The sequence below is a fragment of the Poecilia formosa genome, unplaced genomic scaffold (assembly GCF_000485575.1).
Source record: "Poecilia formosa unplaced genomic scaffold, Poecilia_formosa-5.1.2 Scaffold168, whole genome shotgun sequence".
NCBI lineage: Eukaryota > Metazoa > Chordata > Actinopteri > Cyprinodontiformes > Poeciliidae > Poecilia > Poecilia formosa.
In genome coordinates, this window is record NW_006800107.1 from 706,704 (window position 1) to 721,585 (window position 14,882).

Below are 14,882 nucleotides of genomic sequence, written 5' to 3' on the forward strand. Positions count from 1 at the left end.
GGACTTAGTCAGGCTGCCAACAATGTCATTATAAAGCCATATAACACTGCGGCACGATGAAGAAGATGGACCAACACAAGGTAACACAACATAGTCTCCAACGGTGCGATAGACATTAGATGCATCTCCACTGATACCTTTTAACAGAAAAAGACAAAATCTGAAACTTTTATGCTTACATCAGCTGAAAGCAGTGGAGTCTGATTCATATTTTTTGTACTTTATTTTAATTCTACATGAAACATCCAATTTATATAACTTTCATTTTATAATATAACTGATGTGGCTTTGAAAATGCCTTCTAAGGTTATTAATCAACATTCAACATGTAAGTTAAATATTTACCTTCAAGTTGCAGCACAAAGAGCAGAAATATCTCCAGTTTGGCCATTTCCTGTCAGTCCAGCGGCCGCCGGACGCTGTTCAACTCTCTCAGCCTCAAGTGAAGACGATGTAACTTCCTTCTTTTAGTTAGTATGAATAAAGCAACACCCACCACGCATGACGTCATGTGGTTTCCATACCGTTAACTCCTTCTAAACAGGATATGGACCGATTGTTTTGCAGAACAAATTTATGATAATAGACATTAAACACGAACAACCAACTAAAGACATTATTTTGCTTTTCATCATCCAGTGTAGTAGAAAGTCTGAAAATGTAAATTTGTTTAATCTTCCATTGAAAGAGGAAGTCCAATGAGTTGCAACATCCTGCAGCTCCAAAACCAGCATCCAGTTTATCATCTTATTTATCAGACCAATTTGAATCAGAATAACAATAAAAGTGTAAAAATTGTGTAAAGCGACTCATTTATCTGCACAGATGATCAACATGGGGAGATAATGTTCACTGAAAAAAGAAAACAGAGCTCCAACTTAAAAGAAATTGAGTTAATTTGTCAAATGTAATCAGATTAATTCAGTCAAACTTACTTTATTTGTATTTGTTTAACATGGCAACTTAATAAATGTAACATATCTGCTTGGATAAACTTAATTTTATTCTTTGAAGCAAATTAACTCCAGGTTTTTAAGATGGATCACTTGCTCTTTTCTCATTAAATGCACCTCTACATCCATGAGGTTCTTTGCATTGAACATTTATGGTTGAATTGTAGCAAACTGAGGTGCAGCTGGGATTTATAAAAGGAAAATTGTCTTTTGGTGTATAAAGTCTGGATTTGTTTAGAAATTTGGAGTTATTTGCCGTGTTTTGTGCATGTGTATGCTAAAACACACGATTTATTTAATATAAATCCAACACAATGTTTTAGAAATGAGCTCTGGTGTCTCACAGTCAGAGGAGTGGAATAGAATAGAGCAATAGTTGCATGTAAATATAGATCTTCGACAAAATGGAGAAAAATGACTCAGTGGAAAATTTATGTTGAAATTACTCAACCTTTCTCTAGAAAAAATGGCAACAAGATACAGAAAGTTACATAAACTGTCAAAGAAGAAAAATTCTCATAATTATTTTTAGATTTTTTTTTCATATCAAGCATTGTTGTTTTGTTTTTACATTGGGAGCTGAATTATCACAAAATTAGATGATGCCTTTTGGGTTTTTGTTGTTGTTTCTTTAAGAGAGCCAGTTCTGTCATTTCCTTTTTGTTACTGGTTTAATTAAAGCAGCAGCTGTTCTTCCCCCTGTTTGCTACTTTCAGCTCTGCTCTCAACCAGTCCATCTTCCACATTGAAGGAGTTTTTATTTTTGTGTTTCAAAGCAGACAGAAGTCACATGTGGGGAAACCCAAGGTCCAATCCTAGGACCCCTCTTATTTTATTTCTATATGCTCCCAATAGCTCAGGATAGAGCAGGAGATAAGATTAACAATCGATTGCCAGCTCTACATAATGTCACCAGGTGACCTTTGAACCCATCCAAGCACTGAATAGATACATGTGTGGATGTGCCACAATTTTCTCCAACTGAACAGAAGCAAAACTGAAGTGAATTGATTAATATTAAAGATTCAATACAAAGCAGCTAAATGCTAATATATCTGGATTTAATACAGGGCGTCTTCATCGCCAGTAGCATGAATATATCTGTTATACATTCATACAACCAACAACAATCAGTTTTAACAGGTTTCCTGACCTGAGAGATTACAGGTTGGTTCATCTGCCTCAGTTTCTTCTGTCCAAAACAACAACAAAAAAGAAAACCTTAGATATATTAGCTTTGTGACATTTAAAAAGTAACGCAGCATTAAAAACTTAAAATAGTCGAAGCTGATATGTAAAGCCTGATGTGACGAAGTTCAGTGACTGACAGGAGAAGAACAGACTCCGATGTTTTCAGAGAGCCGCCTCTGCAGCAAAACGAACCTGAGATAAAAGGAAATCATTAAATAAAAACAGAAATAATATTCTGGCATTATAACTGAACAAACGACACATTTTAATTTATTTCCAGACACAAAGTATTTTTGGTTCAATAAAGTCTGGAAATGTTTGACCCAAATACACAAAGTAACTATTTTTACTGTGATAAAACATTTTTCAAAGATAAAAACCTTAAAGGAATAAATGTTAAGCTGTCATAAACCACAATTATCAAAAATAACTTGCTATGGCAACAAGTAAAAAAAAAAGAAAATTACATTGAATTAAATTTTCCCAGCTGCCATTTTGTTTTTCTAAGCATTAAAAGCAGGGCCGGCTCAAGGCATATCATACTAAGGAGGGCCCCGGGGCCACCAAGGGGCCCTCTCAGTGGAGCTGATTTTTTTAATTTTTTTTAGTAATTTCTGTCATATCAAAAACACAATTTCACTATGCAGTGTTTTGTTTTTACAATAATATATATTTTATAATGTATGTAGAAATTATTTTACTGATAAAAAGAAAAAAACAATAATTGCTCTTGGGGGCCCCCTGGTGGCCGCGGTAGGTACTGCACGCTTCGCCGGTAAAATATGAGCTGCAATGAGCATCCAAACGTCCAAAGCTCTGGTCAGAAGTTAAATTAGCAAAACAATGTCTCAAAAAAGGACTTATCCTTCAGGGAGGGAGAAAAGAAAGAGGAAGAATAGAAAAAGCCAAGATGAAGGTTTGTTTTAATGAGCCTTGGTGATGTAATGTAAAGATTAGTAAAGCTGCTAGTAGAAAATTAGCTTGATAGCGACCTGGAGGCCAAACATTTATGCTAGCGTCTTTGTGTTTGTGTGAAACAGAGTTTAAACTCTAGATTAATTTATTCTCATGGTGGTTCTGTATATCTCTGAGGTATTTTTGGCTTCAAAATGTCGAGTTTGATAACGTTTGATAACAATAATTAAAACTTCTCAATGTTTGACATTATCTAGCAAAATGTTTTTACGTAAGGCTACATGGCTGCTACATCGATGAGCTGCTCTGTGCTGTAGTTGGGATTTGTTGTTTGCTGTTGAGTATAATAATCATTTTGTGGCTAAAACATTCTAGGTTATGTGAAACTTCTGTTAAAATCATTTGAAGGCTCAGAATCAGTCCAGTACCGGTACCGGTCCACATTCTCAGGGGAGAAAAACTAACCTGGTATAAATTACATTTTTAGCTATTGGAGTTACACTTAAGAAATATTTATTTAATCATAGATTGTCATGAATATGTGTGTAGAGCTGCACCGATTGCAGTTTTCTGGCCGATCCCTGGTTACCGATCTTTAAAAAGCTGAGCTGCTGATTTTGATTTTGGCTGATATAAAATTTATTTGTCTGAAATGTTGCTAAATGTAGCAAGAAAGTCACTGAGTTGCAGCAGTGGGTGAATATTGTTAACTGTAAACATGCAGACCTGACCTGGTTGGTCTGTCAGTCAAACCTCTCACTGCAGAGCAGAAGAGGACAGAGGCTGATTTATAAACCTTTGGTGATGAAGATCAGGGGATAAGATGGGCTTCATGTGTAAGTATCGGCCAATCATGATCCCACAAAATTAAGGAAATCGGCGCCCAGAAATCAACTGGTCGATTAATCAGTTGGCCAATAAATGTGTCCTATTATATATGTATATAATGTAAACAGCCAGAAATCCAATAGTTTATAGCAGGAGTGTTAATGATCTAATGATCGGACTGCTGATTGCAGCCGGTCCACAGTGTTAGCAGAACTAGACGGCCCCAAAACCACATTTCTTTAATCAGGCCAGCCTGATTAAAAGTATTTGGTGTTTTTACTCACGTTGATGTCCTTCGGTGGCTTCTTGCTTCCTGGAAGAGGGCAGATATCATTTTGATTTCATATTTTCTGATGCATGTTGTTATGAGTCTGTAAAGTTTTTCACCTCTGGTTCTGATGTAAACAACAACAACAACACAGATCATCAGGATCAGTCCTGCGACGCGCAGAATCAGCAGGACGGAGTTCAGAACGGGCCAGTCTGTGGAATCTGAACAACATGTTTGAAATGTCGCTTCATCTGGGTTTCTGACACGAATTTAAATAAATCATGTCTTCTAGTATTTACCTGAGAAGACAGGCGTGTAGTGAACCTCCATCTTGACCTGGCCTTGCCGGACAAACCGACAGCTGTACCTCCTGTAGTTTCCCATCAGACGGTTCACAGTGAGGACAGAAACGCAGCCTGTGTCTCCCTCCAAGCCGACCTTTTTCTCCTGCAGCACATTCCCGGTTTCATTCAGCCAGACGATGCTGCCCTCTGGGCATGAGCTGAGGTCGATGCACATCAGAGAGCAGCTTAAATCCACGATTTGATAATTTTTACACTCAGCATCTGGTGGAGATGGAGAGACTGAAACAAGGAGAGAAAAACAAACATTTATCTCATTTTCCTGCTGAATTTTTGTTTCAACACGTGATTTTTTTTACTCTTCAATGACAAATGGCTCAAAAGGTTTAGTGCTGAGACTAAAAGGAAAAGGACTGGTGTGACTTTTCTTCACATTAAAATAATGTTTAAAACATAAAAAAATCTTAGAGTTGTTATTTTTCTTTTGACTGCAGTAGAAACTAAATTCTAATAATTACACTATTAAACTGCCAAAAAGTCTCAGTGTGTTAGCAGAAGTAAAAAGTAAAGCTGCTCTGGATCAATACTGAAACTCAATATAAAAAAGGAAACATTAACCCCTCTAGAAACGTTGCAGGTATTAAATGTGGCCGTAGAGTTAAGATTAAGATGGATCTATGGGTGTATTAAACATGTTCATGACAGGTTTGGCATTTACGTAAACTTTTTCTGAAGCAAAACTTCTAAATGCTCATAAATGCATTGATTGAAGTATTTGCTTGACTTCACTGATTATTTTTAGACCAACGTTAACCTTTTTTTGTTTCACTCTTTGAACCTTCAGAGTGACGATCTGGTGAGCATCGTTTTGCTAAACAGAACTTCCTGTAAAAACTGATATAATCTTCATCTTAGCTGTAAATAAGAATATTTTGCTGCTAAGTTCAGCCAATTAAGAAGCAGAAAAACAAGTTAAAAATACTCACTGGATAAAACACACAGCACAGTATTCATAACGTCAATGTGGTTCTGGAACCAACATCTGTAGTGACCAGCATCTGAGGTCGTGACCTTTCTGAGGACAACAGACCCTTCCCTGCTCACGCTCAGCCGTCCAGACGGAGACGACGCCTCCATCACTGTCCCGTTCTCCACCAGAGACAGAGGATTTCTGCCGCGGCTCCAGTTAACCCCGACATGCGGGTCGGGCTGAAAGAGCGGACAAGACAGGACAACGTCTTCCCCACGTCCATGAAAGGACACATCATCCACTTTAAAACCGACGTTGTCTGCAAAAAAACAAAAAAAAAAACAAACATGATTATTCACATCCTAATATTTGTAGAGACAGGAGAGAGTTTGCTTCATATAAACTTTATTTTGCCAATTCTCTCAAACTGCAGTCTTCTTCTTCTGTGGTAAGATTATCAACTATATTAATATGGAGACTGTGGAGGAGACAACATATCAACAGCATAAGATTGCAAAGACAATAATGTATAAGTGTAAAAACATATAAAATTATAAGGCTTTAGATATAGTTTATTGTTCATTTAAACTTCTCTACACATGCTACTGTGAGGAAGTATATTATAGTTAATATAGTTCTTTTACAAAAACGAGTGATGCATGTCATCAATAAGGCTGGTTACCATGGTTACTAACATACAAATCCAGTTTTTTAAATCAGCTGCAATGAAATGTTGATTTTAAAATATTGCAAATAATGTTTAGAAGAAAAATAAGCTTACTACCTGCTGAGGTATTAATATTTTTTACATTAAATGGATGAAAACATGATTGGCATGTTTACAAAACAAGCTAAAAAAAGCTCAAAATGTCTGCTGTCAACTAAATTGTGGAATGATGCAAATGTGACTTATGAGTGTGCAGATCATTATGGATTTCCAAAAAATTATTACAAAAAATATTATAAAATAGGACTATGAGTTTAAATGACTTCTAATGCTTTTTTAGTATATCTATGGAGAGGCAGTTTAGTTTAAATTGATGAGTAGCACACAAAGAAACTTATGCTTCGGTCAAACTCTAAGTCTTTTGAAATGTTGATAAATTATTTAATGAGTAAATAAATAAACAAATAAAGAAATCAAATCAACGCTGAAAATCAGACATCCTGTTTTTTGTCCCATTTTCAGACGTTTGTGACATCAAATCTAAATAAATCCAATCTTCACTCATTTTGCAAATGAAAGCTTTGGTTGATGTTTCCAGCAGTGCAGTTCATACATGGAAAACGATGAATATGTGTCACTAACCTGAGAAGACAGAGGTGTAGTGAACCTCTGCTTTGACATCGTTTTTCTGAACAAACTGGCAGGTGTATCTTCTGTAGTTTCCCATCTGACATTTCACAGTGAGGACTGAAACCTTTCTTTTCAGCCCGACTCTGTTTGTCTGCAGGACATTTCCAGTTTCATTCAGCCAGACAATTCTGTCCCCTAGAGACGAGAAGCTGTCGGTGCTTAGAGAGCAGCTTAAATCCACGATTTGATCCTCTTTACACTCATCTGGTGGAGATGGAGAGACTGAAACAAGGAGAGAAAAACAAACTTTAGTCTTATTTCCCTGCTGAGCTTCTGTTTTAATGTTTGTGATATAAAACTGTTTGCATAATGACAAAAAGCTCCTGAATCTGAGCATTGAGTCTCATCAGAAGTAAAACTCAGTTTATAGCATTATTCATTTTACTCCACAGAATGAAACTCCTGCCTGACCAAAATAAGAAGAGGACTAAACCGAATCTGCATAATGCAGCCAGGAGGAGGAAATGAAAGTGAAGCAACCCTCATACTGACCATGCATGTAGCGACAGTGGAGAGGAAAACTCTCCTCTAACAGGAAGAAACGTCCAGCAGAACCAGAACCTGGCTCAGTACAAACGGCAATCTGCCAAGACTGACTGGATGTTTAAGAAGATGCCTGCCTCAAAAAAGATTTTGTTGCTGCATAAGTTTTAAGGCAGCCACTAAACTCCATAAATATCTGGAACTGAGACGTCAGAAACTGTGTTTTCAATATGTTATCTTTGCCACATTTTATTTTTATAGACTGATTTTAATGGCTAGCAATGCTTCAGAATGTGACGGGACAAACTGGTGGTGTGTGTATCTAATGGAGGTATGACTATGAGTTTGACCCGACTGTGGGAATCTGCAGCATGAAACAGGAGATAAAGATCTGTTCTAAAAGCTCATAAGCAGAATGATTGAGGTTTAGGTGGTTGAATACTCACTGGACAAAACACTCAGCCGGAAATCTCTAACGTAAAGGATGTTCTTAAAGGAACACCGGTAGTTTCCAGCATCTGAAGGCCTGACTCTCTTAATGTTCAGATATCCTTCATGGTTCACGCTCAGCCTTCCAGCTCGGGACGAGGCCTCCACCAGTGACCCGTCCTCCACCAGGGTGACTTCACCGAAGCTCCAGTCAACCCTGACAGGTGGGTCAGATTGAAAAGTGGAACACGGCAAAGCCACATCATCCCCACGGCCACAGAAGAAATGCCCAAACGCCATAGCACTGATGCTCGCTGCAACAAAAATAAATAAAAGATGTACATTAAAATAAGTTTGACAATATTTGTAGAGACAGGAGAGAATATGGCTAAGAAATCAACATTATTGAAAATTAAAATCTTTTGCTGGTTTCTTCATAAAAAAAGTTCGCCAGAACCAGTTTCCTTCAAATAAACAGATTGTTGAACTTGATAAACTTCCAAATTTTAACATTTGAAGTCTGAATTGAATGAAGACATCTAAAATTATAATCAAACACTTGGAGTAAAATATGTTTACCTTCAAACTGAAGAACAAAGAGGAAAAGAAATCCCAGAGCTGCCATCTTACAGCTGCTGATCGCTGGGCAGCGTCTCTGTGATCTGAAGACGTTTCTCTTATTTCCTGTTTGTGACCGACTGACTGATGAGTTCAGCCAACCCCCACAACTCATCTTCATCAGTATTTATTTGATTGTCATGGTGATTTTGGCTGAACCACAAACAAATTACTTTTTTCCCTCCTTTACGTCTTTTCCCCATTCCTTTTGGAGGAACACTTCATTTGGCACCAAGATTTGTTTTTTACTTTTTCCAAAGTACTCTCACATATCATAACCAATAAACAAACTAACTGTACAATAATCTATCCTAAAAGTCCAAAAACATATGGTGTAGGATAACATTGTGCATAATATGTGCTGTAAAAATATTTAACTGTTTGCTTTTTGGGTTAAGCAGCATCAGTTCCAGTGAAACTAAAGAGGATCCAGCTTAAAGAAAAAGTGAGACTGCAATCAGCTTCCTGTTTCCTGTCACGTTCTCAAAACTCCGACACTAATCACTGATCAATGTTTCAATATTTAAAAAAAGTGTAAAGACAAAATCGTCAAGTATATTCAGCTTTAATCCAGACTGTTTAACATCAAGTCCACCACAGATGATTTCTATTCGGTGCTAGAAAAAAACTTTTCTTTAGTTTCCAGATAGATTTGCTCTCATACAGGAAATGATCAAAATATTAACTGCTCCTTTATGTGCTGCTTTCTGACTGAAAACAAACAAGTTATCCAACAGAAGTGCTTTATATTTCATCAAAAGTCAATTTATCAGCTGGTTTATTTTTAAAAAACTCAACTTTAAACAAACTATATTTGCATTTTAATCATGTTTAAAAGTTTGAGTTCGTGTCTTTTTCCTTCCTGTCAAAATTAATCTGATGAGTTTTAGATGTTTTCTGATAACTTGATGGAAAGCTGGTTGTCAAACTCACTTTCATTTTGGGTCACATCAAGATCAAGGATGTGTTTATGGGCCGTTTGAGGCGGGACGTTTATAAAACTATTAAAATGCTGTTAAAATATTAATAAATAGCCGTTCCTGCACAAGTTATTTCACAAGCTACATAACAGAGGGGTTCCTGGATCTATTGTCAGGATTTTATCTTTTTGGTACAAGCATCAGCTGATGTATGTAAGATGGGGTAATTGTGTGTCAGCCCCTTTTAAAATAAGTAATGGGGTTAGACAGGGTAGTGTCTTGTCTCCTCTTCTGTTTAATGTATATATGGATGATTTATCAAATTGGTTGCAACAATGTGGGACAGGCTGTGTTGTTGGTGGGACTATAATTAACCATCTTATGTATGCCGATGATTTAGTTATTTTCAGTCCTGCTGGTCTTCAACAACTACTGAGGACCTGCTCAAACTACGGTCAGGAGTATGACATTCAGTACAATGCACTGAAGAGTAATATTATGATTGCAAGGACCAAGGAGGATCAGAAGTTGGTACTTCCAGATTTCTTCTTATCGGGTGTTGTTCTTAGAGTTTGTACTGCTGTGAAATATCTGGGTCACTATATAACTGATGATTTAACCGATGACATGGACATCAATAGATAACGGCGTTTAGTGTATGCACAAGCTAACATGCTGTTACGTAAGTTTCGGATGTGTTCTGTCCCAGTCAAAGTGGCTCTCTTTAAGGCATTCTGTACCCCACTGTATACTGCTCACCTCTGGAGGCAGTATAGACAAAGTACTCTACAGAAGCTTAAGGTAGCCTACAATGACGGAATGAGGCTGCTGCTAAGGATGCCGAGATGGACCAGTGCTAGTCAGACATTTATCGGTGTCGGGGTCTCCACTTTTCATGCTGTGTTGCGACATCTTATGTACAGGTTCATGGCGAGGCTATGTGTCTCCACAAACAACATTATCTTGTCACTAATAGACATCTCACGAAGTTCAGTCAGGTGTAAGTCCAAAATGTGGACTCACTGGCGATGTAGCCTTATGGCAATTCAGTGACTTGGTTATGTGATTACTGTATTTATAATTTTCTTTTTATTATTGTATATTTGCTTTTTTGTTTTTTTGTTTTTTATCTTTTACTCTATGGACCTATTTTTGCGTCTTTAAATAAAGTTGATTGATTGATTGATATATACATACAATATTAACTTAAAGATTCTTTTTCTACAGGTTTAAGGGCCACATGAAATCTTGTGGCGGGCCATATGTGGCCCACGGGCCTCGAGTTTGATGCATGCCATGCAGAGGAAAGTCAGTATTTCAAGAATAATTAGTAATGACTAATAGAAAAAAATATTAAAAATCTTTTTTGGTGCCACTTTAAGACTTTTTACAATAAGACATAATTAAAAATAGTAAATGCATAACTAAGCTATGAAATATTTGTAAGCCATTAATAAGCAGGTATTTAAAGATATTGGAAGTTTATTAGTTGTATCATACATGCATACAGTAAATTAAAGTTGTTTTTTTACATGAAAACAAGACAACAGAGATAGGACACGTTAAAAAGCATCACATTAAACAAAGAAGTGTTAAAAATGTAAGAAGGAAAAAACACAATGACATGATAAATAAAATAAACCTTTCACTTTCATGCACAAGCTCCAGTACACAGAAACGTTTTCAGAGTTTTTTACTGCTAATGTAGATCAACATTCACTTTATTCTTCCTCTACTTCCTGTCCTGCAGTTTCCCCACAACATTTAGACTGAAACAAACATTTTTACTCAGGACTTCTGTCTCTTCACCTGATCCTCCTATGATTTATTAGCTTTGTAACATTTAAATAGTAATGCAGCATTAAAAACTTTAAATAGTCAAAGCTGATATGTAAAGCTTGTTGTGGTGAAGTTCAGTGACTGACAGTAGAAGAACAGACTCCAATGTTTTCATAGCTCAGAGAGCCGTCTCTGCAGACAAAATGAACCTGAGATAAAAGAAAGAAATCTCACTGAATAAAAACAGAAATAATGTTCTGGCAAAAGACACATTTTAAGAACCTGACCCTGAATTTATTCACAGGGTATTATTATTATTTTTGGTTCAAAGAAGTCTAGAAATGTTTGACCCAAATATGCACAGTAAGTGCTACCGACTAGATTATAACCACTGAACCAGTTATTGATCTTATTAAGAAATTATTAGGAAATTATTTGTATTTCCTGCAAAAAAAGCTCAGAGAAATAAATATTAAGTTGTCAGACCACAGCTGTCAAAATAAATAAGTTTCCATGGCAACAAGGTGAAAAAAGGATCAAGTCAAAAGTCTTTTTTTTACTCACATTGATGTCCTTCAGTGGCTTCTTGCTTCCTGCAAGAGGGCAGGTATCATTTTGATTTCATATTTTCTGATGCATGTTCTTATGAGTCTGTAAAGTTTTTCACCTCTGGTTCTGATGTAAACAACAACAACAACACAGATCATCAGGATCAGTCCTGCAACGCGCAGAATCAGCAGGACGGAGCTCAGAACGGGCCAGTCTGTGGAATCTGAACAACATGTTTTAATGTCGCTTCATCTGGGTTTCTGACACGAATTCAAACTAATCTGACACATTTTAAATATTGACATACGCAGCATTTCTTACAAATGAAGAACAACGATCATTTACCTGAGAAGACAGGCGTGTAGTGAAGCTCTGCTTTGACCCGGTCTTTCTGAACAAACCGACAGCCGTATCTGCGGTAGTTTCCCATCAGACGGTTCACAGTGAGAACTGAACTGCAGCCTGCATCCACGTTCTGACCATCTTTCTTTTCTTGTAACACATGTCCAGTTTCATTCAGCCAGACAAAGCTGCCCTCTCGACATGAGAAGGCGTTGCAAATCAGAGAGCAGCTTAAATCCATAATTTTGTTCTTTTTACACTCAGAATCTGGTGGCGATGGAGAGACTGAAACAAGGAGAGAGAAACATTTTAAGACTCTTTGAATGGCTGGATAGTAATTAGTTACATTTATTCAGTTACATGGACTTGACAACATTTTAGAAAAAAAGGTTTTGCGAGTAGTTTTACCTTTTATTGTCACTTGACTACTAATTCTATGAAGTATCTCCACTTTTGAGCTAAATTTCTGGACACTCTTACTGCTTTGAGTCACCAGACGCAAAACTAAAGTTTGAGACAGAGTGAGACCTCTTGTTTGTACACAAGCTTTGTTGTTGAAACACTGTAGTGCATAAATGAGGCTGCCTGCAGAAACTGAGCCGTCTCTCCATAAAGCAAAGTGGAGGATAAAACAGCAGTGTGGGGAACCTGAAGCAGGAAGTTCCTCAGGTTCTGCACCGTGGATGAAAGGTGTGCAAACACAAACCTTTACTGACCGGCACAAACTTAGTCGAGGTGATTGACACCAAATTGATTTATTTTCAAATGTGAGTGGGGATGGGGAGGAGTTGACCTCTGATGACCCCTGGAGAACATTTTTATTAATATCTTTGAAATAATAGCTGCACAAACCAGCGTAAACCTAGTCGAGTTCACCGGGCGCCAGTTAGTACAACTTTCATTTAAAAGTCATAATATGTTCAAAGCCAGATCAAAACAAACAAAAAAATGTTGCTGCATAAATGTAGTCAAGTTGACCAACACTAACTTTGTGTAACTTGAAGAAGGTGGGAGAACTGGTTGACCTTTCATGACCTCAGGAAACATTTCCTAATGTCTTAAAAAAAAAAAACAATATAAAAGAAAGTTTTTGCTGCACAAATGTAGCACAATGTTTGATTTCATAAAGTGGGGAGACTGGTTGGTCTCATGACCTTTAACCTTTTATTAATATCTTCAAAGCCAAAGCAGCACAAACAAAATATTTTGCTGCATAAACCAGCATAAATGTAGTCGAGTTGACCGACAGCCACTTTCAGAAGGTGAGGCGCCAACGTCACTCAGGTTTTCCTTTGATTTCTGTCCTGTTAGTACAAACAGGCGACCTTATCGCCACAAACATTTAAAGATGATCTTTGACTCACTCAAGGTGGCAGAAAGCTCAAGAATCAAACTCATTCTTGTTAATCCTCATTGTATCTTTTACCTATCGGCTTTTATATGGGTTTATTTATGGTTCAGAATATGATGGGATAAAATGGCGGAGTGGGTTCATATGAAATGGAGTTATGGATTTACAGGAGTGATTAATGACTGAAGTGCAGGTGATCAAATACTCACTGGACAAAAGACACAGCACATTGTCCAAAACGCTGATGGAGTTTGGAAACTGACATGTGTAGACTCCAGCATCTGAAGCCGTAACTTTCTTGATGATCAGAGATCCGTAAATGTTCACGCTCAGCCTTCCTCCTCGAGACGAAGCGTCCATCATCGTCCCGTTCGACACAAGAGTTTCTCCATCATGATGCCATTTAACCCCAACATGTGGGTCAGATTGAGGAAGTCGACACAACAAAACTACGTCTTCCCCAAGTGGATGGTAGATCTCCGCTCTAGATATACCACAGACACTTGCTGTAAAAAAATAAAAGTTTTAAAGGACTATTCAGACTAATATTTGCAGATGCTTAACAATCAGAAATATGAAATGGGAGCTGATGGGAAGTCTCGCTGTTTCAGCTCTCAAATAGCTGTTTAAGAGAATCACTCAGCAGCTTAACTTAACAACTCGAGGTCATTTGTTTCCCTCTGACGTTTTGACAGTGTTTATTTAAAATTATACTTTCAGTGCTAATTTTACTGTAACCCTGCAGTGCATGTTTGTTGTTGATCCTGCATGTTTTCATGTTTTCTGTTAGAAATTCTGCTCTCATCTTTGCAAAGTCCAGAATTATTGCAATACAGTTGAAAGCAGCTTCTGGTTTTTGTTTGTTTTTGCTCTTTGTCAGTAGTGACCATTAAACACAATAACTTTTTAAACTCCAATGCATGTCAAACTATTGCCATAAACTACAACTTAAAGTAATAATAAAAAGCCATTTACCTTCAAACTGAAGCACAAAAATGAACAGCGCTCCAAGGAGAGACATTGTTCGTCTGACTTCCTCACACAAGCCTCTCTTTTAAAGCCACATAAAAGTAGAAGTGCATCTATTTCCTCTTTGTGGTTGAGTTTCTGTGGAAAAGATCAAAACAAACAGCAGAATTCAAAATGTTTACCTGCTGGTAGAAAACGATGATGAACTCAGACCACAAAGGGAAGCTGTTCAGAGATGGAATGAAAAATGGAAACACAAACCTCCAGATTATTAAGATGTTATGAAATTATCTGTTGACTGAAAAACAATGACTCATCATTTTTTTCATGCGACTTCAGTTTGATATTTTGATGCTCAGAAATCAGCTGTTTCTGTTATTGTCCTGATGTTTTTAGTTTTCATTCAGTGCATGATGGCTACCACAGAAAAGTGCTACAGAATTTAAAAATAACTACTTTTTGTTCTTACAGATCTGAAGTCTTTGTGATATGAATCTGTTTAACTTTAAACCCAAACCTGCTGTTGGATTTGCAACATCAGCAAAATGAGGAACCAGTTAAAAAACACATTTAATTAAATACAAACAAAAAATATTCTGGAGAATAAAATACACATTTACATCGTCCTACAGTAACATAGTAAATATGTGTAGTG

General features: G+C 37.0%; 1 protein-coding gene across 1 annotated transcript; it reads right to left on the reverse strand.

Moving 5' to 3' along the window:
* Nucleotides 1–1,990: 1,990 nt before the first annotated feature.
* LOC103146817 (roundabout homolog 3-like) lies at nucleotides 1,991–14,389 on the reverse strand. The gene is made up of 8 exons (XM_016677899.1): nucleotides 14,234–14,389; nucleotides 13,468–13,764; nucleotides 6,740–7,009; nucleotides 5,447–5,749; nucleotides 4,458–4,742; nucleotides 4,275–4,379; nucleotides 4,172–4,200; nucleotides 1,991–2,336 (listed from the first exon to the last, which is right to left on the reverse strand). Exons 1-8 carry the CDS (start codon nucleotides 14,277–14,279, stop codon nucleotides 2,307–2,309), a joined length of 1,365 nt encoding a protein of 454 aa, XP_016533385.1. The 5' UTR covers nucleotides 14,280–14,389; the 3' UTR covers nucleotides 1,991–2,306.
* Between the last annotated feature and the right edge of the window lie 493 nt (nucleotides 14,390–14,882).